Source organism: Macaca nemestrina, chromosome 6 (assembly GCF_043159975.1).
Source record: "Macaca nemestrina isolate mMacNem1 chromosome 6, mMacNem.hap1, whole genome shotgun sequence".
NCBI lineage: Eukaryota > Metazoa > Chordata > Mammalia > Primates > Cercopithecidae > Macaca > Macaca nemestrina.
The window spans coordinates 164,156,007-164,178,673 of NC_092130.1; the positions used below are offsets into that span (position 1 = coordinate 164,156,007).

The 22,667-nt window shown below is 43.5% G+C and overlaps 1 protein-coding gene across 2 annotated transcripts in view; it reads left to right on the forward strand.

Annotated features, from left to right (window-relative positions):
• The window catches only part of LOC105492331 (myosin X), a 276,819-nt gene that overhangs the window by 173,572 nt on the left and 80,580 nt on the right, over window positions 1-22,667 (forward strand). For both annotated transcript variants that reach the window (XM_071099081.1, XM_071099082.1), the window contains exons 11-19: window positions 464-582; window positions 2,312-2,458; window positions 2,946-3,046; window positions 3,159-3,225; window positions 4,094-4,186; window positions 4,616-4,684; window positions 5,180-5,262; window positions 8,716-8,824; window positions 12,229-12,309. In XM_071099081.1, coding sequence (XP_070955182.1) covers window positions 464-582; window positions 2,312-2,458; window positions 2,946-3,046; window positions 3,159-3,225; window positions 4,094-4,186; window positions 4,616-4,684; window positions 5,180-5,262; window positions 8,716-8,824; window positions 12,229-12,309 — 869 coding nt within the window. The remainder of the gene's footprint in view (window positions 1-463; window positions 583-2,311; window positions 2,459-2,945; window positions 3,047-3,158; window positions 3,226-4,093; window positions 4,187-4,615; window positions 4,685-5,179; window positions 5,263-8,715; window positions 8,825-12,228; window positions 12,310-22,667) is intronic.

Consider the following 22,667-nt stretch of genomic DNA (forward strand, 5'->3'; position numbering starts at 1 on the left):
CATGGAAGCCAAGGCAGGCGGATCACTTGAGGTCAGGAGTTCAAGACCAGTCTAGCCAACATGGTGAAACCCTGTCTCTACTGAAAATACTCAGGAGGCTGAGACAGGAGAATCATTTGAACCCAGGATGCAGAGGTTGCAGTGAGCCGAGATCGTGCCACCGTACTCCAGCCTGGGCTATAGAGTGAGACTCCATCTCAAAAAAAAAGGAAGTAGTTGCAAACCTCTGACAGGATCTTGGGGACACCCATGGGATTCCCAGACCACACTTCGTCCAAGCACGAGGCTCTATGCTACTAACCTAGGATTCACTAAGGGAGTGAATAATTTAGCAATAACATGCAGTCTCTAAACTCTGCCTGAGGGATTCAGGAGCGTTCTCTGCGTTAAGGTATCGCTCAGCCTGGGTTAGCTTCTCAGGGGCGATCGGTTCATTCACCTTTGTCTTATTCTCTGTTTGCAGCTTTGGGCAGATCTGCAGAGTTACTTGGGCTGGACCCAACACAGCTCACAGATGCTCTGACCCAGAGATCAATGTTCCTCAGGGGAGAAGAGATCCTCACGCCTCTCAATGTTCAACAGGTACACGCACTTTGCCATCCGATCCTGCCTTATTACACACTCCTGGGTTTTCAGATCCATAGGTTTGATTCAAATATGTAACTATAATAACAGTTATATTGTAACTATAATGTATTAATAACTGTTCAAATGACTTTGGTTCATGATCAAAATAAAGAAGATACCCGAGGATTGGGAATAGACAAAGCTATTGAATTGCTGTCTAATTGTGTAAAACAACATCTGATTATTGTTTAACAGGATGGGTCGAATGCAGATTGCCTGACTTTGAACTTGACCCACTTGCTACTGTCTGCTCTTGGGAAATTTAGTCACTATGCCTCAGTTTCCTCCGCTATAAGACAAGGATAATTATACCTAATTCATAGGATTTTTGTAAGACTAAAAACAACAAATATATGCTGAGCATTTAATGTCTGGTATGGAGTAAGCACTAAATAAACATTACCTACAACAGGCCGGGCGCGGTGGCTCAAGCCTGTAATCCCAGCACTTTGGGAGGCCGAGACGGGCGGATCATGAGGTCAGGAGATCGAGACCATCCTGGCTAATACGGTGAAACCCCGTCTCTACTAAAAAATACAAAAAACTAGCCGGGCGAAGTGGCGGGTGCCTGTAGTCCCAGCTACTGGGGAGGCTGAGGCAGGAGAATGGCATGAACCCGAGAGGAGGAGCTTGCAGTGAGCTGAGATCCGGCCACTGCACTCCAGCCTGGGTGACAGAGCAAGACTCCGTCTCAAAAAAAAAAAAAAAAAAAAAAAAAAAAAAATTACCTACAACAATAACAATAATGTATTATAATGAAGACAATATAATAATATGTTTTATTTATTTTTGCCTCTGCTGCTGCCTTGAGCAAATGTATATGTGCTAGCTCTTTGTATTAGGGTTCTCTTAGAGGGACAGAATTAATATGATTGATTGATTGATAGATAGATAGGTAGAAAGGGGAGTTTATTAAGTATTAACTTACACGATCAGAAGGTCCCACAATAGGCCCTCTGCAAGCTGAGGAGCAAGGAGAGCCAGTCTGAGTCCCAAAATTGCAGAACTTGGAGTCTGATGTTCTAGGGCAGGAAGTGTCCAGCACGGGAGAAAGATGTAGGCTGGGAGGCTGGGCCAATCTCACCTTTTCACATTTTTCTGCCTGCTTTATTTTCACTGGAAGCTGATTAGATTTTGCCCACCAGATTAAGGGTGGATGTGGCTTCCCTTAACCCACTGACTCAGATGTCACCCACACAGACACACCCAGGATTAATACTTTGTATCCTGCAATCAAGTTGACACTCAGTATTAACCATCACACTCTTCTAATATGTTTTTAATTGGATAAATAAAAATGCTGACCATATTATGAAGAAAAACTTTGTAAATACAAAGTATAATAGAAAATCAGAAAATTTTAAAAAAGAGCTCACATCTTAATTATTGTTTTAAACCTGCTAACATTTGTACCCGTATATATGGTTTAGATTCTTTTGTGTAATTCAGCATAGCAAGTTGAGTTTGGAATCCTGGTATTTAATCTTAACAGAAAGGAAATATGTGAGCTCCAGTTTATCGTTTCTTTAGATATCTGTCCTTTCCTAGATGGTATCGATGGACTTCACACTGGAGGGCCAGATGCTATGCTAGTCTTGTGTGTGTCTCTCGAGTGGGGCGGGGATGGCCTTGCCTATCTGGGTGCCAGGGTCAGCTGAGTCTGTGCCGCTTCCTCTCCCCACAGGCAGTAGACAGCAGGGACTCCCTGGCCATGGCTCTGTATGCGTGCTGCTTTGAGTGGGTGATCAAAAAGATCAACAGCAGGATCAAAGGCAAAGAGGACTTCAAGTCTATTGGCATCCTTGACATCTTTGGATTTGAAAACTTTGAGGTAGACTTACTAACAGTGCAGCACATGACTTCTCTTCTGTCCATGATTAGCTGCTGTTGAGCAAATCTCTGTAAGCAAACTCTCTTTTGTTTTTTTTCCGGAGGAGTCTCACTCTGTCTCCCAGGCTGGGGTGCAGTGGTGTGATCTCAGCTCACTGCAACTTCCACCTCCTGGTTCAAGTGATTCTCCCATCTCAGCCTCCCAAGTAGCTGAGATTACAGGTGCCTATCACCACGGGCCGCTAGTTTTTTTGTATTTTCGGTAGAGATGGGGTTGCACCATGTTGGTCAGGCTGGTCTCTGACTGCCGACCTCAGGTGATCTGCCTACCTCGGCCTCCCAAAGTGCTAGGATTATAGGCGTGAGCCACCATGCCAGGCAACAAGCACTGATATTTTTCTCTGCAGATCTTTGGTTTGTCTTTTCTTCACCTTTCCATGTAATCGTGAGTGCGCTAAAGATACTTATTGAATGCTTTTCCCCCTTAGGTTAATCACTTTGAACAGTTCAATATAAACTATGCAAATGAGAAACTTCAGGAATACTTCAACAAGCATATTTTTTCTTTAGAACAACTAGAATATAGCCGGTAAGCACTCATAGAATTCCATTTCCATTTTTTTTTTTAAAGCAGCAACTAGATGAGATAGTTTTGAAGCTAAGTTTTCATTTAACTTGGCTATTTAAAAATCTTCCTACAGGGAAGGATTAGTGTGGGAAGATATTGACTGGATAGACAACGGAGAATGCCTGGACTTGATTGAGAAGGTAATGTATTTTTGAAGACTGGTTGCAGTCCCAAGGGGGTCCAGCTGGTCTGATTCATATTTATGGGAACAAAATAACGTGCACGAACATGCACATCAAAGATGTGAATGTTTAGAACACAATGGACTGTTTGGAAACCTAAATGTAAATGTGCAAGGTTGAATTTAAATACTTGGCCGCTTCAAACCTATTGTCTCATTGAACTCAGTATTTTAGAATCAGCAGTGTGTGAACTGGCTTCCCTTAGATTTTAAGGCAGAAGCAAAACCTTGCCAGTACCAATATAGATTTGCCAGTTGTAAAAGTTTTATCCACAGGAGTAGAAGTTTTATCCACAGAATTGCAATGGGTTCAATTTTTTTTTTAAGATTTACATAGAACTTAATTGGTTTTCTCTATAGTGTATCATTATGGATTTTCCAATCAAGAAATTATCATGCCTTTTCTTTTAACCACTCATTTGATAAAGAGTAGAGAAGAGCTCTCAAAATAGTTTGGGATGCACACATTCAACTTTTTTTCTTTTTTATTTCTTTCTGAGACGGAGTTTCACTCTGTCGCCCAGCCTGGAGTACAGTGGCACAATCTTGGCTCTCTGCAACCTCTGTCTCCCAGGTTCAAGTGATTCTCCTGCCTCAGCCTCCCCAGTAGCTGGGATTACAGGTGTGCCTACCATACCCAGTTAATTTTTTTGTATTTTTAGTAGAAACAGGGTTTCACTGTGTTGGCCAGGCTGGTCTTAAACTCCTGACCTCAAATGATCTGCCTGTCTTGGCCTCCCAAAGGGCTGGGATTACAGACATGAGCTACCACGCACCCAGCCACATTCAACTTTTAATTCATTTCTTCTTTTTCTTCTTTCTTCTAGAAACTTGGCCTCCTAGCCCTTATCAATGAAGAAAGCCATTTTCCTCAAGCCACAGACAGCACCTTACTGGAGAAGCTACACAGTCAGCATGCTGTATGTAGAAACCTGCAATTCTTAATCACATCGAAGTAGCACATCTGTGGGTTGGGGTTACGAACCAGACATGTCAGTCCACTGGCCCAACTGTGCTTCCCACATTGAACTTTTATTCTCAAACCAAAGATGTTCTCCTGTTACCAGAACTAAATTGAAATAAGCAAAAGGGTTAGATTTGGGGCTACTTGTCAGAATGCCCAAGCTTATTTAGAGAACATAAAATTGTTAATCTATTACAATGACACAGTTGAGAGTTAACATGGTTTTTATAAAGTACACCATATGCGGTGTCCTGAAACGCAGATCCATGGCAAGTTTGGAAAGATTTTCACTGTCTGTTGTATTTAGTGTTCTCTGGAAGTCAAGGGAAATCAGTGAGTGAAATAAGGCATTGTATTTTTATTTCTATTTTTTTTTTTTTTTTAGAATAACCACTTTTATGTGAAGCCCAGAGTTGCGGTTAACAATTTTGGAGTGAAGCACTATGCTGGAGAGGTAACTTTTTATTGAGATACCTATTGATATTCGCCTGTTTGATAGTCAGAGAAAACAGTAGTTTCAGAACCAATTGTGAATTTATTGGGCTTGGTATGGTGGCTCACGTGAGCCTATAGTCCCAGTACTTTGGGAGGCTGAGTCAGGAGGGTCACTTGAGGACTGGAGTTTGAGACCAGTCTGGGCACCGTAGATATAAAAAATATCTACAAGATATTTTATAAAAAGTTAGCCTGGCATGGTGACACATCTGTTGTCCTAGCTGTTCTGGAGGCCGAGGTGGGAGGATTGCTTGGGCATAGGAATTAGAGGCTGCATGAGCCATGATCACGTCACTGCACTTCAGCCTGGGAAATAGAGCAAGACCCTGTCTCTTAAAAACTAAATAAATACCTTTATTGGAATGATTTCTTTTTGTGGATCTTTCAGGGAGGTTGCTTATGACCTGAAACTATTCTTTCAATAGTTTTCTCCCCTCTTATTTCTTAAAACTAGGTGCAATATGATGTCCGAGGTATCTTGGAGAAGAACAGAGATACATTTCGAGATGACCTTCTCAATTTGCTAAGAGAAAGCCGGTATGTCAGTCTTCTCCCTGAGAAGTCCTTAGCAAGTAAATGAATATTTGTGTAAATGCTTTTAATTCACAAATATAGAACAAATTGCTGTTATGTCAGAAACTTAATATTGTTTTCCCCAGGTAATATTTCATCAACGAAATAACTCAAAAGTATAACATAATAATACAAGCAAGGTCGGGAACGGTGGCTCACGCCTGTAATCCTAGTACTTTGGGATGTCAAGGTGGGCAAATCATCTGAGGTCAGGAGTTTGAGACCAGCCTGGCTAACATAGAGAAACCCCATCTCTACTGAAAACACAAAAATTAGTCAAGCATGGTGGCAGGCACCTGTAATCCCAGCTACTTGGGAGGCTGAAGCAGGAGAATTGCTTTAACGTGGGAGGTGGAGGTTGCAGTGACCCAAGATTGTGCCGTTGCAGTCCAGCGTGGGTGACAAGGGTGAAACTCTGTCTCAAAAAAAAAAAATTAATAATAATAATAATAATACAGGCAGGATTGGTGCAGTGGCTCATGCCTGTAATATTGCAGCACTTTGGGAGGCCGAGGCAGACGGATCACAAGGTCAGGAGATCGAGACCATCCTGGCTAACATGGTGAAACCCCGTCTCTACTAAAAATACAAAAAATTAGCTGGGCATAGTGGCAGGCGCCTGCAGTCCCAGCTACTCAGGAGAATGGCATGAACCTGGGACTCCGTCTCAAAAAAAAAAAAATAATAATAATACAAGCAATGACTGCCGTTTAGTGAGGTACTGAAATAAACCAACCTCAGAGGCATAAGTAATGTACTGTTATTAATCCTCTTTTATGCAGATGAGGAAACTGAGGCTTGGAGCAGTTAAAGCTGTTAAGTGACTTCCCCAAGACCTCTCAACTGGTAACCAGTGAGCCATCAATTCCAGTTTTGATCTGGTCTGGTTGGCTTGAGAGCCTAAGATCTTAAGCAGTGTGACCTGCTTTCTTCATGGGGAGCTTAGAGCTGTGTGGTTGATTTCAGCCTTGGTTTATGGACTCCTGTGTCTCTAGTTAGTAAAATATGCCTTAATTCAGCTATAAGTATAAATTTATTACATATTCATTTATTCATTCATGAATTATAAATTTTCACCATTAAATCAATAACAAAAACACACAGAAACTTTCAGTGATTAGTTTAGCTATTTGTATATTTTAGACCAGGAAGTGTCCTATTTTGTTTTTGGTTTTTTTTTTTTTGAGATGGAGTCTGCTTTGTGGCCCAGGCTGGAGTGCAGTGGCGCAATCTCAGCTCACTGCAAGCTCCGCCTCCCGGATTCACGCCATTCTCCTGCCTCAGCCTTCTGAGTAGCTGGGACTACAGGCGCCCGCCTCCACGCCCGGCTAATTTTTTTGTATTTTTAGTAGAGACAGGGTTTCACCATGTTAGCCAGGATGGTCTCGATCTCCTGACCTCGTGATCCACCTGCCTCAGACTCCCAAAGTGCTGGGATTACAGGCATGAGCCACCACGCCTGGCGGAAGTGTCGTATTTTTAGGAGGCTTTGTAAGAGAGAAAGAGTTTAGGGAAAAAACCGTCACCTGAAAGCTTTCAGCACCTGTGTTGGATCTGATGGGAATCTGTAACAAAAACACATTTTTAATATCTAAGGAAGGAAAGTAGCAAAAAAGTTTAAAAGCTGTACTACTTTTTGAAATGTAAATACTAGATGGCCACCTGTCACTTAGATAGAAATGAATTGGGACAAAGGGAGCCCATATAAGGTAGTATCAGCCTAGAAACTCAGAATTTGAAACATTTGATCTTCAAACTTATTTTAACTCTTCTGTGTGAGGAATCGCCATTTACAACATTGTTAGCTATTTTATTTTTAGGTGAGTTTTTACACCTGTAAAAATGATGGGTGTTTAAAAAACACCATAGCATGCTGTCAAAGCAGTTTCTTAGTTTAATGCGATTTAATGCAATACGTTTAAATAAAAGCCCTGTATTGATGTTAAGTAGAGGCAGTTTGTCGAGGTGAAAAGATTGCAGGCCTGGAGACCAGCGAGGTGGAGTTTCACCAGCTGCCTCTGTGCTAGCATGAAGCAGTTTTCTGAGGGGTAAAGAACTTCCTGTCTCGACCCCAGGTTTCCCTTTACAAACCGAGGAGCTGGGCCTGTTCGCTTGCTTCACTCGCTTTCACCTTTGACATCTGTGACATATTAATGGAACCAAAGCTTTTCTCCAAAGACCTCAAAGCACAGTTAGAGAACTTCAAAGAGTAAGCATTAAAGAGAACCCGAGAACAAAAATGAAAAAGGTTGGGGCGAAGCAAGAAGCGACCAGGGAAAGGTCTAATATTGCCGCTTTTGGGGAGACAGATGCTCAGAAGTCTTCCCTGACTGTCTTGGCGACAGTGAAGCCACTAACCCCGCCAGCTCCGTAGCCCATGATACCTTCCATGCAAGGAAGATTAAAAAATTCTTGAAGGTTGGGTGTGGTGGCTCACGCCTATAATCCTAGCACTTTGGGAGGCCAAGGCGGGTGGATCACCTGAGGTCAGGAGTTTCAAGACCAGCCTGGCCAACATGGTGAAACCCCGTCTTCTACTACAAAATAAAAAAATTAGCCAGGCGTGATGACAGGCGCCTGGAATCCCAGCTACTCAGAAGGCTGAAATAGGAGAATCGCTGGAACCCGGGAGGCAGAGCTTGCAGAGCTGAGATCGCACCACTGCACCCCAGCCTGGGTGAAAAAGCGAAATTCTGTCTAAAAAAAAAAAAATTATTGGGAAGCTTTTCACTTTTACCTTGTTAATAGTAGCAATGGATTTTACAGAACTTTTTGATAATAACTAACATCAACATATATGATATCCCAGGTACCATGCTTTCTACCTTTTACATACATGTTCCCCCTTTCATTCTCACCCTGGCATTAGGGGATAAATTCAAAAATTACTTCCATTTTCCAGATGAAAAAATTGAGGCTAAGAGAGAGATGAAACATCTTGCCCAACCAACACAGCTAGGAAGTGGGGGAGACAGGATTTGAACCATTGCTTGCCTCACCCTGTAATTAGTGTTCCCCAGGGGCACCTTTCCATCCGTTAACTGCTTCAATCTTTGCAACACTGCAAGATGGGCAAAACAAATATCTCACTTTTGCAGGTGAGGAGACCGAGGCTACAGAGGCTTCCATGGCATTCCAGAAAGCACAGAGCTCCTAAGTGGGATTCCACCCTTTGTCACTGTCATGCCAGTCCCCTTCTCTGCCAGACTCTCATCTCTGACACTGCCATGTGTTTTCAGTGCCTAAAGCTCTTTGGCAGGGGTTGGTTTGAAATCTTCAGAAGCTGTCTTAGGTCTTCCAGGCCTAGGGTGTATTACTTTAAATTATCATTGGGAAAGGGCACCATTAATTACAGTCATCTTGCACCTAATAATGGGTGTGTGCGCCTCACTGTCGTCCTGCTCTTGCCTCACACAGATTTGACTTTATCTACGATCTTTTTGAACATGTTTCAAGCCGCAACAACCAGGATACCTTGAAATGTGGAAGCAAACATCGGCGGCCTACAGTCAGCTCCCAGTTCAAGGTTCGTTTTCACTGCTGGCTTAGAGGAATCCATCGTCACTGTGCTTTTAAGAATTGAAAAGAGAGGGGGAGGGGGGAGGGATTGCATTGGGAGTTATACCTGATGTAAATGACGAGTTGATGGGTGCTGACGAGTTGATGGGTGCAGCATGCCAACATGGCACAAGTATACTTATGTAACAAACCTATACGTTATGCACATGTACCCTAGAACTTAAAGTATAATAATAATAAAGAAAAAAAAAGAATTGAAAAGAGGATTTGGGTGTATGTGAGGTCTATGAGAATATTTAATTTTGTTTCCTTTTATATCATGCTTTTAAACCAGATAGTGCTTTAGAAATAAAATAGAGTTTTGACTCACGCCTGTAATCTTGGCACTTTGGGAGGCCGAGATGGGCAGATCACCTGAGCTCAGGGGTTCAAAACCAGCCGGGGCAACATGGTGAAATCCTGTCTCTACAAAAAATACAAAAATTATGTGGGCACGGTGGCGCATGCCTGTGGTCCCAGCTACTCAGGAGGCTGAGGTGGGAGGATTGCCTGAGCCTGGGAGATCAAGGTTGCAGCGAACTGTGATTGCACCACTGCACTCCAGCCTGGGTGACAGAGTAAGACCTAGACTCTGTCTAAAAAAAAGAAAAAGGAAATAAAATAGACTTTTTCTCTGAGTCAGATAAAAACATGTAGATCCTTTTTTAGAAAATAAATGGCTACTTCTTCTAAGCTTTTGAAAGAGGTACCTTCTTAAGGCCATTTGGGACCACTCTGATTTGTATGTAGAGGCTCATGTGGAAATGGGATATATTTCTTCTCATATGTGGATATTTTTTCCCCTGGTTAGATAAGATTGATGTCAGTTACCTTGTTCTAGGCTCTTAATCTTCCAGCAGAGGTGTTCATTTTTCTTTTTCTAGAAGGCCAGTTTTGCCAGGACTTCTGGGAAAGCTTTTTTTTTTCTGTGTGTGTGTGTGTGTGTGTGTGTGTGTCTGTGTGTGTGTGTGTGTGTGTGTGTGTGTGTGTCTGTGTGTGTGTGTGTGTGTGTGTCAGGGTCTTGTTCTGTCATCCAGACTGGAGTGCAGTGGTATAATCGCGCCTCACTGCAGCCTCAAACTCCCAGGCTCAAGTGATTCTCCCCGCTCAGCGTCCTGAGTAGCTGGCACTACAGCTGTAAGCCACTACACCTGGCTTTTTTTTTTTTTTTTTTTTTTTTTTTTTGAGAAAGTCTCGCTTGGCCACCCAGGCTGGAGTGCAGTGGTGCCATCTCGGCTAACTGCAAGCTCCGCCTCCCGGGTCCACGCCATTCTCCTGCCTCTGCCTCCCAAGTAGCTGGGACTACAGGCGCCTGCCGCCACGCCTGGCTAATTTTTTGCATTTTTAGTAGAGACGGGGTTTCACCGTGTTAGCCAGGATGGTCTCCATCTCCTGACCTCGTGATCCGCCTGCCTCGGCCTCCCAAAGTGCTGGGATTACAGGCGTGAGCCACCGCACCTGGCCCTCTTTTTTTTTTTTTCTTTTTAAGATGGAGTCTCATTCTGTCACCCAGGCTGGAATGCAATGGCACGATCTTGGCTCACTGCAACCTCTACCGCCCAGATTCAAGCGATTCTTCTGCCTCAGCCTCCCAAGCAGCTGGGACTAGAGGCACACGCCACCATGCCTGACTAATATTTTATACCTGGCTAATTTGTTAGATGTTTTACTGAGATGGGGTCTTACTATGTTGCCCAGGCTGATCTCGAAAATCTGGCCTCCAGCGATCCTTCTGCCTTAGCCTCCCAAAGTGCTGGAATTACACATGTGAGCCACTGCACCCAGCCTTGGAAAGTTTTTGAAATGTTTGAGACTTTAAACTGGACTAGCAATGAAGGAAATGGAAAAGGGTGGGTGAGTTTTCAAGGTGCAGGTGAAGGCAGGAGAAGAGCCCAGGCACAGAGATGCAAGTCCTGTCTCTGGGGACTGTCAACAGACAATAGAATACCAGCTGGACGGGACACCTCATGAGAATTTAAGTTGGTATCAGAATATGAAGGGCTGTGAATGTCAGGATGTTTTGTCCTGGGAGAAATTTAAAAGTTTTCTGGAAAAGTAAGTAATCCATGTAGTGTTTAGACAGTTCAGTTTTCTTCAACAAGGTTACGAGAAGAAAAAAGAGAGTTGGAGGGAAAGCCAGTGGATTAAAAGAGACTTAAAAGATGCATCAACCAACTACAATGAATGGACCATATTTGCATTTTGATGCAAAAGAACAAACCTTTTAAAATGTATGGGCTGGCCACGGTGACACATGCCTGTAATCCCAGCACTTTAGGAGGCTTAGATGGAAAGATTGCTTGAGTCGAGCAGTTCGAGACCAGCCTGGGCAACGTAGCAAGGCCTCATCTCTACAAAAAAATTAAAAAGTTAGTCGGGCATGGTGGCATGCCCTTGTAGTCCTAGCTACTCCGGAGTCTGAGGTAGGAGGATCGCTTGAGTCTGGGAGGTTGAAGCTGCAGTGAGCTGTGATCGTGCCACTGCACTGCAGCCTGGGTGACAGAGTGAGACCCTGTTTCAATAAAATAAATAAAATGTTTAAAAATCATAAAATTTGAAACAGTTGAGCATTTTAATATGAAATGTGAGACCACTGCACATTTTAATGTTAGTTTAAGGAATTAATGTCAAATCTCTTCAGGTGTGATGATACTGTGCTTACACAGTGCTTTAAAGTGTTTAGCCTTTAATCCTACATGCTGAAATGCTGATGGATGAAATCATATCATGTCTGGGATTTGCTTTTCCACAGGGGTGGGTATAGTATGTATGGATCAGGTGAAATGAGATTAGCCCTGAGCTGAAGCTGGTAATGAGAACTCATTGTATGCTTCTGTCTGCTTTGGTAAGTGTTAAAAACTCTGAAAAAACAAAACAAAACAAAAAAACAGTTGGAAAAGAAAGTATTAAAGATTGATCTGGAGTCTGTAAGTCTGGTGATTTGAAGGTAAGAGTGAGAGACTGTGGCTCAGAGGCCAGTGAAGTGCTGGCATAGACTGTCATTTCGATGGGACTAATGAATTGGGAAGAATAATGACAGTGAAAGAGTGGCTATTTCTCAGTTTTTCTGTACTAAACATTGAAATATCCTAGGATGATTTTTGTTTGTTGACAGAATGGTTTATTAAAATTGTACCATTTCAAAGGAAGTGATAAATGAGTTTGGTGTGTTATCGAATAATTTCAATTAATACATTGACTCAATATCTTTATATTAGAATGACAATTAAAAAATGAAAACCTCTCAGTTATTACTCCTATGATTTATATTGTGTTTTTAAAATTCTTGTTTCTAAGTGCCTAGAGTACTGAGAAATTTAAAGAATGACATAATAAGAGACTAAATCAACATATACTTTTTCTTTCTAATAGGACTCACTGCATTCCTTAATGGCAACGCTAAGCTCCTCTAATCCTTTCTTTGTTCGCTGTATCAAGCCAAACATGCAGAAGGTAAGATTGATGTCAGTCCTAGGCTGGGATCTGTCTCGAGGGACACAGCCTCCTGGGGTGGTTACTCACAGATTTGGTTTCTCCAAAGTCCTTTCATTGTAAATGGTTGGAAATGGATATGACATTATTATAACTTGACATTAAATGAAAAAGTGCCCTTTGTCCCTTGGGCCTGTTAGTCTGCTTTTGAGTGATGTTATTAAGCTTTAGGGACATCTATTTTAAAAGGAAACATTGTGAAGCCTTTACTTCTTTTTTTTTTTTTTTAGCATTTGGTTTAAAATTCTTGGGAAAAGTTCCAGAGTGTAACACACCTTTTTAGAGGAAATATTTGATGTGTGGTGGCAGATTTTTTTAAGTTTTTGTTTGTCTTTCTTTCTTTCCTTTTTTGCTTTATTGTTATTTTAAACATGATGAAGAGGCATTAAGTAGTAATGCTAGATTTTAAGTACTTTAAATAGTTGATTATAACTAATTAGAAGATACTCTAAAGGTTGTCATAAGTATTAATGTCTTGTCTCTTTGATTTTAACTTTTTAATTTCATAATCCAATTAGAAAGAATGTGAGTTTAAAAAGGAAAAGCTACCTAAACAAAGAAACTATAGTGTTACATATATGCAGTCGCCAAATCCACCGCTAATTAGGTAGCTTGTCTTAAAGTATTGTTAATACATTTAAATTACTTTGATTCAGCAAACAGCCTCTTAGGAATGCTTACTTGAGAAAACACCTACAAAATTGTAATTTTAAGAACTCCTAATGTTAAAGAACTAGATGCCATCCTCATAAGGTTTAAGGTGAAAAGTCTGATCTGAACTGTTTCCCGTGAGATTATATTCTGGTAACTCGACTGATGCTGGATCTTATTTTTTATATTGTCAACCAATTGCCTTGGCTTAATATTACATGAATTCCTGATTTATAGCTTAAAGATGTATGCTTATAAGAACCGCAGTAGCTAGGCGCAGTGGCTCACGCCTGTAATCCCAGCACTTTGGGAGGTCGAGGGGGGCAGATCACATGAGATCAGGAGTTGGAGACCAGCCTGGCCAACATGGTGAAACCCTATCTGTACTAAAAATACAAAAATTAGCTAGGCATGGTGGCACACACCTGTAATCCCAGCTACTCAGGAGGCTGAGGCACAAGAATCACTTGAACCCAGGAGGTGGAGGTTGCAGTGAGCCAAGATCCGCTGCTGCACTCCAGCCTGGGAGACAGAGCCAGACTCTGTTTCAAAAAAAAAAAAAAAAAAGAATAAAAAGAACCACAATATTGTATTACCTGTCTTCTAGAGAGGCAAAATCGGACATCTCTTTAAGAGAAAGTAACCTGTTCATTTTGTTACCTTACTGGGAGGTATGATGGTGAGAATTTGGTGTTTGTGTGATCTGAAGTGACAAAGTGGTTTTCTGTAGAAGATCTGTGCTGACTTTACGTGGATGGTTCTGGTAGTTTAAAAAGTAACCCGTCTTTCCATTTTTCAAATGTATGTCAAAATATTTAAGGTTATCACCAAAAAAAATTGCGATAATAAACAAATGCATAGCTTTTTTGGGGATATAACGTAGGAAATTAATGTGAGAACATCTCTCTGTTTATAACACTATGTCATGTAGCTGGTTTATATTCTACTTGGTTTGCTTTGTACCCTCTGGTGGGCAGTGTTTACCAGACAATAGAAGTGGGCTTTGGTTTTTGATGTAGACTCCCAGGAGTTGCTCGGTTTCTGATGGTGTTCTCTCCCCTTTTTACAATAAGGATGATAGGGCCATATTTCATCTTTCAAACATGCAAGATTGTTTCTCAATTTAAAGTCTTGACATCCTGGCTAACACAATGAAACCCCTTCTCTACTAAAAAATACAAAAAACTAGCCAGGCGAGGTGGCGGGCGCCTGTAGTCCCAGCTACTTGGGAGGCTGAGGTGGGAGAATGGCATAAACCCGGGAGGTGGAGCTTGCAGTGAGCTGAGATGGGGCCACTGCACTCCAGCCTGGGCGACAGAGCGAGACCCCGTCTCAAAAAAAAAAAAAAAAGGTCTTGGGTGTTTGGCTGGGTATGGTGGCTCACGCCTGTAATCCCAACACTTAGGGAGGCTGGGAGGTGGGTGGATGACTTGAGGTCAGAAGTTCGAGACCAGCCTGGCCAACGTGGTGAAACCCTGTTTCTACTAAAAAGACAAAAGTTAGCCAGGCATGGTGGCATATGTCTGTAGTCCCAGCTACTTGGGAGGCTGAGGCAGGAGAATTGCTTGAACCCAGGAGGCAGAGACTGCAGTGAGCTGAAATCGCACCACTGCACTCCAGCCTGTGGGACAGAGCAAGACTCGGTTTCAAAAATAAAAATTAAAAAATAAAGTATTGGTTGCTGGGATGCATCTCACAGTTTCTGGTGAGCCATAGTCTAATTGGAAGCTTTTTTGCCATTCTTTGTGGTGTGAAACAGTTTTATAATCATAGGCATCTTAAATTCCCGCCCTGGCAGTGCTATAATAAAGATAGAAACTTCAGTTTGAAATACTCAGTCCCCAGTGTTTCTGTTTTCTCTCTTAGATGGCACAGAGTTAGTTTTTCCTTCGAATTGTACTAGCTTTTGAAATTAGGCCTGCTTGGAAGCAGTTCAGCCAGAATGTTGCAGAACCGACCTTATTTTTCCATACTGAGATTTGATAGTACCTAGTTGCTTTGGATTTTGCATTTAGAAAATGAACTAACTCAACCTCAGGTTTGCATTTGTATTGGCTCACTTTACATATGGCAGACACTAATTAATAACGCCCCAGTGATAGGCTATAGAAACCTTTCAGAGAATGTCTTGGTGCCCTTTTAAAGGCACTCAGAAGGCTGGGGGCGGTGGCTCATGCCTGTAATCCCAGCATTTTGGGAGGCCAAGGCGAGTGGAATTGGAGACCAGCCTGACCAACATGGTGAAACCTCATCTCTACTCAAAAACAAAAATTAGCCAGGTTTGATGGCACATGCCTGTAATCCTAGCTACTCGGGAGGCTGAGGCAGGAGAATTGCCTGAACCTGGGAGGCGAAGGTTGCCATGAGCCGAGATCGCACCGTTGCACTCCAGCCTGGGCAATGAAGTGAGACTCCATCTCAAAAAAATGAAAAAAATAAAGGCACTCAGCAAGTGAAGACAGAGGCACAAGAGCTGACTTGTCTGAGGCCTAAAATGTAGGTGTGATGGTAAATGGAGATGCTAATTTGATTATGGCAATATAGCTATGGCTCGATTAGCATTCATTTGGTACCATTGGAAATATTGAACTGTCACTGCCTATTATGTTCTGTGACATGTATGCAAATGACCTTTATTTAGAGTTCGTTATACATTTTTTGTTTAATCCAAAGATAGAGTCTTCTAGAAATTTAACAGGAAAAATCTTGCCTTCTTCCTCTCCAGAGATGGGGAAATGTGTATTTTCAGTGTGAAGGGATGAGACAGTTTCTCCTCACCTCATTTTCCTCTCCAGTCACAGTCCACCAAAGGACTTGGGAGGTTGTATTCAAATATGTGTGTATTTAGGTATTTTGAGCATTATTCAGAAGCAAGGAGCATGGGTTTTAGCAAATATAGAAGTTTTTGTTTTGTTTTGTTTTGTTTTGTTTGAGACAGAGTTTTGCTCGTTGCCAGGGCTGGAGTGCAGTGGCGCGATCTTGGCTCACTGCAACCTCCACCTCCCGGGTTCAAGCAATTCTCCTGCCTCAGCCTTCTGAGTAGCTGGGATTACAGGCATGCACTACCATGCCCGGCTAATTTTGTATGTTTAGTAGAGATGGGGTTTCTCCGTGTTGGTCAGGCTGGTCTCAAACAGGGAGGAGAGCCAGCCGGACGTGTTCCAAGAGGTGATCTTGGAACCTCAGGTGATCTGCCTGCCTCAGCCTCCCAAAGTGCTGAGATTACAGGTGTGAGCCACTGAGCCTGGCCAGAAGTATTTTTTTAATGTGTGTTATATCATAAAGACATAATAACGGCAGCTCTAAAGTCCATAACCTAGAGACCTGTAGCATTAGAACAACAGAAACACCTGTAGCTGCTTTTGTGCCTTCAGGAGTAGATTCAAGACTCCCACATTCGCCGGGCTAGTGGGAGCGTAGCCCCTTTACCCACAGTGGCTATTAGGACAGGCTGCCTCTCCTCCTTGCAAAGTGTTTGAACCCCAGAACGTGCATCTGGGGCTAAAGAATCTAGAAATCCTTTGTGAGCTTTTGTTTGGATTGTTAATTTTTTTTTAAATTTGGGTTTTCTATGTATTGTTTTGAAAAACAGGTGCAAAGAAGGAGTGTATAACTCAAATGCTGAATGCATATGTCAATGCAGCCGTCACAATATGTGGGCTTTTTTCTTTTTCTGTAAACAGCCGTTTACTAATCTTGGGTATTGTATAGAAGGCACTTTGCTAGCCTCACTGGCGCTCAGTGAGGAAGCAGCTAGAGAAGCCTGCCTCCTGAGAGACGCCAGTCTGCCCCCGGCCTTGGCATTGGGTGTAACCCTCCTCTGAGCTTAGAGTTTTCAGAGTTCACCAAGGGTAGACTTCTGCATTCGACGAGTTTTAGTTGGTCATGAGGACTTTCAGCTTTTTTGATTGTGATTTGTTTGGGCGGTAGCAGTGGCACCCAAAAGTGCTCCGGCCAACCACAGATTTCTGTAAGATAGAAAACCTGCTTTTCGTCATCAGAGTCTCCCCAAGGGTGTCCCTACCTGGTGTTTTAGCAAGTAAGTTCCAGGCAGAAAAGTCTCTCATTAACATTCTTCAGAAAAGCCCCGAGGAGGTTCAGGGCAGAATTAAAGAAGGGAACTGACTGATACATATCAGGAACACCTTGTGGGGTGTGAGAACCAGTTGCCAGCAGTTACCTGCAGATTCAGCCTGGGCTGCCTCTGGGAACACGTCTGGCGGGCTCTCCTCCCTGTTCTGTCTTTAGGTTTGCTGTGTCCAGGATGCAGGTTCTAGGAGGGAAATGTCATGGGTCCCAGCAGCAGCATCTTTAAGTCTTTGACTTGACAGAACAATATCCTCAAAGATTCGTCCAGCTTTCTCCAAAAAGGCAGGGGCCTAATCACCTAATGTTTCTGGGACTGGGGTCTGGCGGAAGAAGGCCTGTAGCCCAAACAGCCTCTTGGAATAAGGTTTATCTTTTTTTTTTTTTGAGATGGAGCCTCTCTGTCACCCAGACAGGAGTGCAGTGGTGCGATCTCAGCTCACTGCAACCTCCACCTCCCAGGTTCCAGCGATTCCCCTGCCTCAGCCTCCCGAGTAGCTAAGATTACAGGCATGTGCCAGCACGCCCAGCTGATTTTTGTATTTTTAGTAGAGACGGGTTTTCGCCATGTTGGCCAGGCTGGTCTTGAACTCCTGACCTCAAGTGATCCGCCCACCTCAGCCTCCCAAAGTGCTGGGAGCCCCCACGTGCGGCATGGAGTAAGGTTTACTGAAGGGAAGAAGGGAGTGATGCCTGTGCTGGGGAAGGCTGAAGACCAGGCCCCAGAGGAGGGAAACCAGCAAGGCTAGAGTTTCCATGCAGCCACATTTGCTGGAAAATGGAATATCAAGTGAGAGAAGGAAGCTGGAGACGTGGAGTGGAGTTAGGGAGGTCACGTGAGCCTTGTGGGCTGTCGATCTTACAGCCCCGTCTATCTGTACCCCAAGACACAAGGATGAAGATGCGGATGCATAAACCATCTCACACAGGGGTCTTCTGTCAAGGACTTTGGGGGGATGTCAGCTCCTTTCACATAAATGAGTCCTGATGACCCGTATTCCTCTCTTCCATGGGGCTCCTTCTTAGGTCAGGCTCAGCCCCTCAGGTTGACAACATCCTAGACAGCTCCTGACCACACCATGCCGTGAGAGCTCCGTGCAGACGGTATGGAAGCTGGAGCCTTTTGTTTCCAGAGGTGTCATAATATGATGAATGAATTTAATGAATCTAGCACATTTCCTCCTGGGGATTTATATTTATGTAATCCAGGTGCTGCCTGCCATTTCTCCCTCCCTTCCTCCCTCCCTCCCTCTCTCCCTCCTTTTCTTTTCTTTCTTCCTTTCTTTATTCCCTTTCTTTATTTCAGACTTGACCAGGAGCGATGGCTCACACCTGTAGTCCTAGCACTTTGGGAGCCAGGCAGATGACTTGAGTCCAGAAGTTATAGCCCAGCCTGGGCTACATGGCAAAACCCGTCTCTATAAAAAAAAATAAATAAATAAAAATTGGCTGGGAGTGGTGGCTCACACCTGTAATCCCAGCACGTTGGGAGGCCGAGGTGGGCGGATCACTTGAGGCCAGGAGTTCGAGACCAGCCTGGTCAACATGGTGAAACCCCGTCTCTACCAAAAATACAAAAATTTGTTGGGCGTGATAGTGTGCACCTGTATCCCCAGCTATTTGGGAGACTGAAGGCACAAGGGTTATTTGAACCTAGGAGGTGTAGGTTGCAGTGAGCTGAGATCACACCGCTGCACTCTCTCCTAGGTGAGAGTGAGACTGTGTCTCAAAAAAAAAACCCCCAAAAAAGCAAAAAACAAAAAGTAGCCAGGGATGGTGGTGTGCACCTGTAGCCCCAGCTACTTGGGAGGCTGAGGTAGGAGGATCATCTGAGCCTGGGAGGTCAAGGTTGCAGTGAGCCAAGAATGCACCAGTGCACTCCAGCCTGTATGACCTGTTTCAAAGAAAAAAAGCAAAGACGAAATATTTCTTTAAAAAGTTCTGATGATAATGTGACATATTTCTGGCCTTGAATTTTGGGTCCCATGTTATTCTTCCTATATATTTTTCTCTTTTTTTTTCTTCCTGTATCTTTTTCTATCTTCTTTTATGCATCTTATTTCTCTTCAGTCTTACTAAGTTTTGACTTTGGTCTCTCTGCCCTAATGCTAGTTTGTGAATAACATGTTTAGTGAATATAGAAGACCTGAGCACGTGCAGCTCTGCAGGGCCTGTCTCAGCCTTTGCTTCCTGCTGCACACCTCGGGGTCCAGACTATTTATAGGTGCTCAGTAACGTGGAGTTGCTCATCATGGTACATTGTAGACATTGCTCGTGGTGTGTGAGCGCTCAACTGTGCGAAGGATAAAAACGTATGCGCCATCTTTAATCCTATTGCCACGGGTCTGTTTTAGTTGATTTAATTTATTTTATTTTTGGCATGCTTTTCTGATCATCTTTGATTTGTGTAGTCGCAGGATACCCGGGCATTGCCAGTTGATCAGTATTGGGGTGGTGTCTTTAATGTGTATCAATCTTTCTATGCTGACATGTTCCTTTACCCTGTCTACCTCCCTCAGCTCACCCCTTCTAGACATAGCCCCCCTCAGGTTCAGGGCCCTCTGGAACAGCCAAGCACAGCATCACGGGCTCATTCACAAATACTTCTTGGTCTGGAGGCTGGTGCTTCATATACAAATATCCCCATCTCCAAATGGGGCTTTCCCCCACAGGCCTTTGTTATCTGCCACAACTGGGCAGGGAGTCTGGGTGTGAGGATCCACCATGTGACAAGGTTTAAACGAAAGGTTAATTAAACATTAGATTTTAACATTGAGATGGAACTTTCTGGAATTATAGACTATTCACTCAGTCCAAACATTATCTATTGCCATATTTCACAGAATCTAAATTCCGTGAGTGTAAAATGCATCCTTGTTTCCTGTCACTGTGGAAGCAAAGGCACCACTGATCACAGCAGAGCACAATGATTTCTTATCACTTAGCTCTTGCTCGTGGCTCTGCAGAAAGTATGAAATGGAGGTCATTCATCCACCACAAATAGGCACCTTGCCTTTCTGTTTCCAGGCCTTTTTGCAGATAAAATAACTTTCTGTTTCACTGGTAAATCTGTAGTGTGATATTTCAACTGCACTTAAAGGACAGCTGGACTTGATGTGAGGAGTGGCAGTAGTGTCCATAATTTGCAAAGATAGTACAAAAAGTATGATGAAATTCACTTACAGGCCAAGTGTGGTGGCTCACGCCTGTAATCCCAGCACTTTGGGAGGCCGAGGCAGGCGGATCACGAGGTCAGGAGATCGAGACCATCCTGGCTAACATGGTGAAACCCCGTCTCTACTAAAAATACAAAAAAAACTAGCCAGGCATAGTGGTGGGTGCCTGTAGTCCCAGCAACTCAGGAGGCTGAGGCAGGAGAATGGCGTGAACCCGGGAGGCGGAGCTTACAGTGAGCCGAGATCGCGCCACTGCACTCCAGCCTGGGCGACTGAGCAAGACTCCGTCTCAAAAAAAAAAAAAGAAATTCATTCGTATCTGGGCACTGGTTGCAGCATGGTGGCTGCTTGGGTGATAGCGTCAGAGGCATTTGAACCAGAGCAACTCCATCTTGAATAGGAGCTGGGTGAAATGAGGCTGAAACCTACTAGGCTGCATTCCCAGACGCAGTCATTCTAAGTCACAGGATGAGATAGGAGGTCAGCACAAAATACAGGTCATAAAGACCTTGCTGATAAACCAGGTTGCAGTAAAGAAGCTGGCCAAAACTGACCAAAACCAAGATGGCCACGAGAGTGACCTCTGATCCTCCTCACTGTGACACTCCCATCAGCACCATGACAGTTTACAAATGCCATGGCAGCCTCAGGAAGTTACCCTATATCGTCTAAAAAGTGGAGGCATGAATAATGTATCCCTTGTTTAGCATATCATTAAGAAATAAACATAAAAATGGGCAACCAGCAGCCCTTGGGGCTGCTCTGTCTATGGAGTAGCCATTCTTTTATTCCTTTACTTTCTTTTTTTTTTTTTTTTTTTTTTAAAAGACGGAGTTTCACTCTTGTTGCCCAGGCTGGAGTGCAGTGGCATGATCTTGGCTCACAGTAACCTCTGCCTCCCGGGTTCAAGCCATTCTCCTGCCTCAGCCTCCCAAGTAGCTGGGATTACAGGCATGCGCCACTAGAGATGGGGTTTCTCCATGTTGGTCAGGCTGGTCTTGAACTCCGGACCTCAGGTGATCTGCCTACCTCAGCCTCCCAAAGTGCTGGGATTACAGGCGTGAGCCACCGCACCCGGCCTATTCCTTTACTTTCTTAATAAACTTGCTTTCACTTTACCCTACAGACTCACCCTGAATTCTTTCTTGCATGAGATCCAAGAACCCTCTCTTGGGGTCTGGACCGGGACCCCTTTCCTATAACAACAGCATGCCTGAGACACATCCCAGTTTCAGGCATGTCCACTTGGGAGCATGTTTGCATTAAGAGTTGAGGAAATATGATCTAGTTCTGTCTCTCAAACGTTACATAAAGGGATCATCCTCCCTTTTCCTAAGGAACCCTCAGGAACAGAGAATTTAATCTTTCCTTACACTTAAAGGTAGCCAGGTGCTTTTTTAATTTTTTGATTTTAATTTTTTGATTTTTGAGAGTTCTTAGGCTTGAGCATAGTGACACCATCGTAACTCACAGAAGCCTTGAACTCCTGGGCTCAAGCAATCTCCTGCCTCAGCCTCCCAAGTAGCTGGGAGTACAGGCATAGGCCACCACTGGGCCTGGCTCATTTTTTAAATTTTTCATAGAGACGGGATCTTACTGTGTTGTCCAGGCTGGTCTCAAACTTTTGGCCTCAAGTGATTCTCCTACTTTGGCCTCCCAAAGTGCTGGGATTACAGATGTGAGTCACCACACCTGGTCTGCTTTTTAATTTTTGTTTTTTAAGCCGTTATTGTTCATGGGAAAGGTCTTTTCTTTTTTTTTTTTTGAGATGAAGTGTCGCTCTTGGTCCAGGCTGGAGTGCAATGACACCATCTCGGCTCACTGCAACCCCCACCTCCCCTGGATTCAAGCAGTTCTCTTGCCTCAGCCTCCAGAGTAGCTGGGATTACAGACGCCCGCTACCACGCTTTTGTATTTTTAGTAGAGATGGGGTTTCACCATGTTGGCCAGGCTGGTCTCAAACTCCTGACCTCAGGTGATCCACCCGCCTCAGCCTCCCAGAGTGCTGCGATTACAGGCATGAGCCACAGCACCCAGCTTGGGAAAGGTCTTAATTGTAATGAATGAAATCTACATTTCTGCATCTTCCATTTTCACTGCTCTTGTTCTGGCCATTTGAGATTAACATGAAAATGTCAGATATTCATCCATAGGAGTGTGTCAAGTATTTTTAAGAATACATTTTCCTACTCCAGTAAACGGCCTCTGAGCATAATTTTATCTCGGAATTTTTGTTTAAACATCAACACATGCAACACCATCTCAAAGCTCTTGTGGGTGATTACGATTTTTTTTTTTTAGAGCTTTGCTTACCTTTTTACTGCCTGTGTTTGCTTTCATGTTGTTTGTTTTCATTTTCTGTTTCATCCTTTGTGACTGTTTTCCCACAGCTGCATTGACCACTAC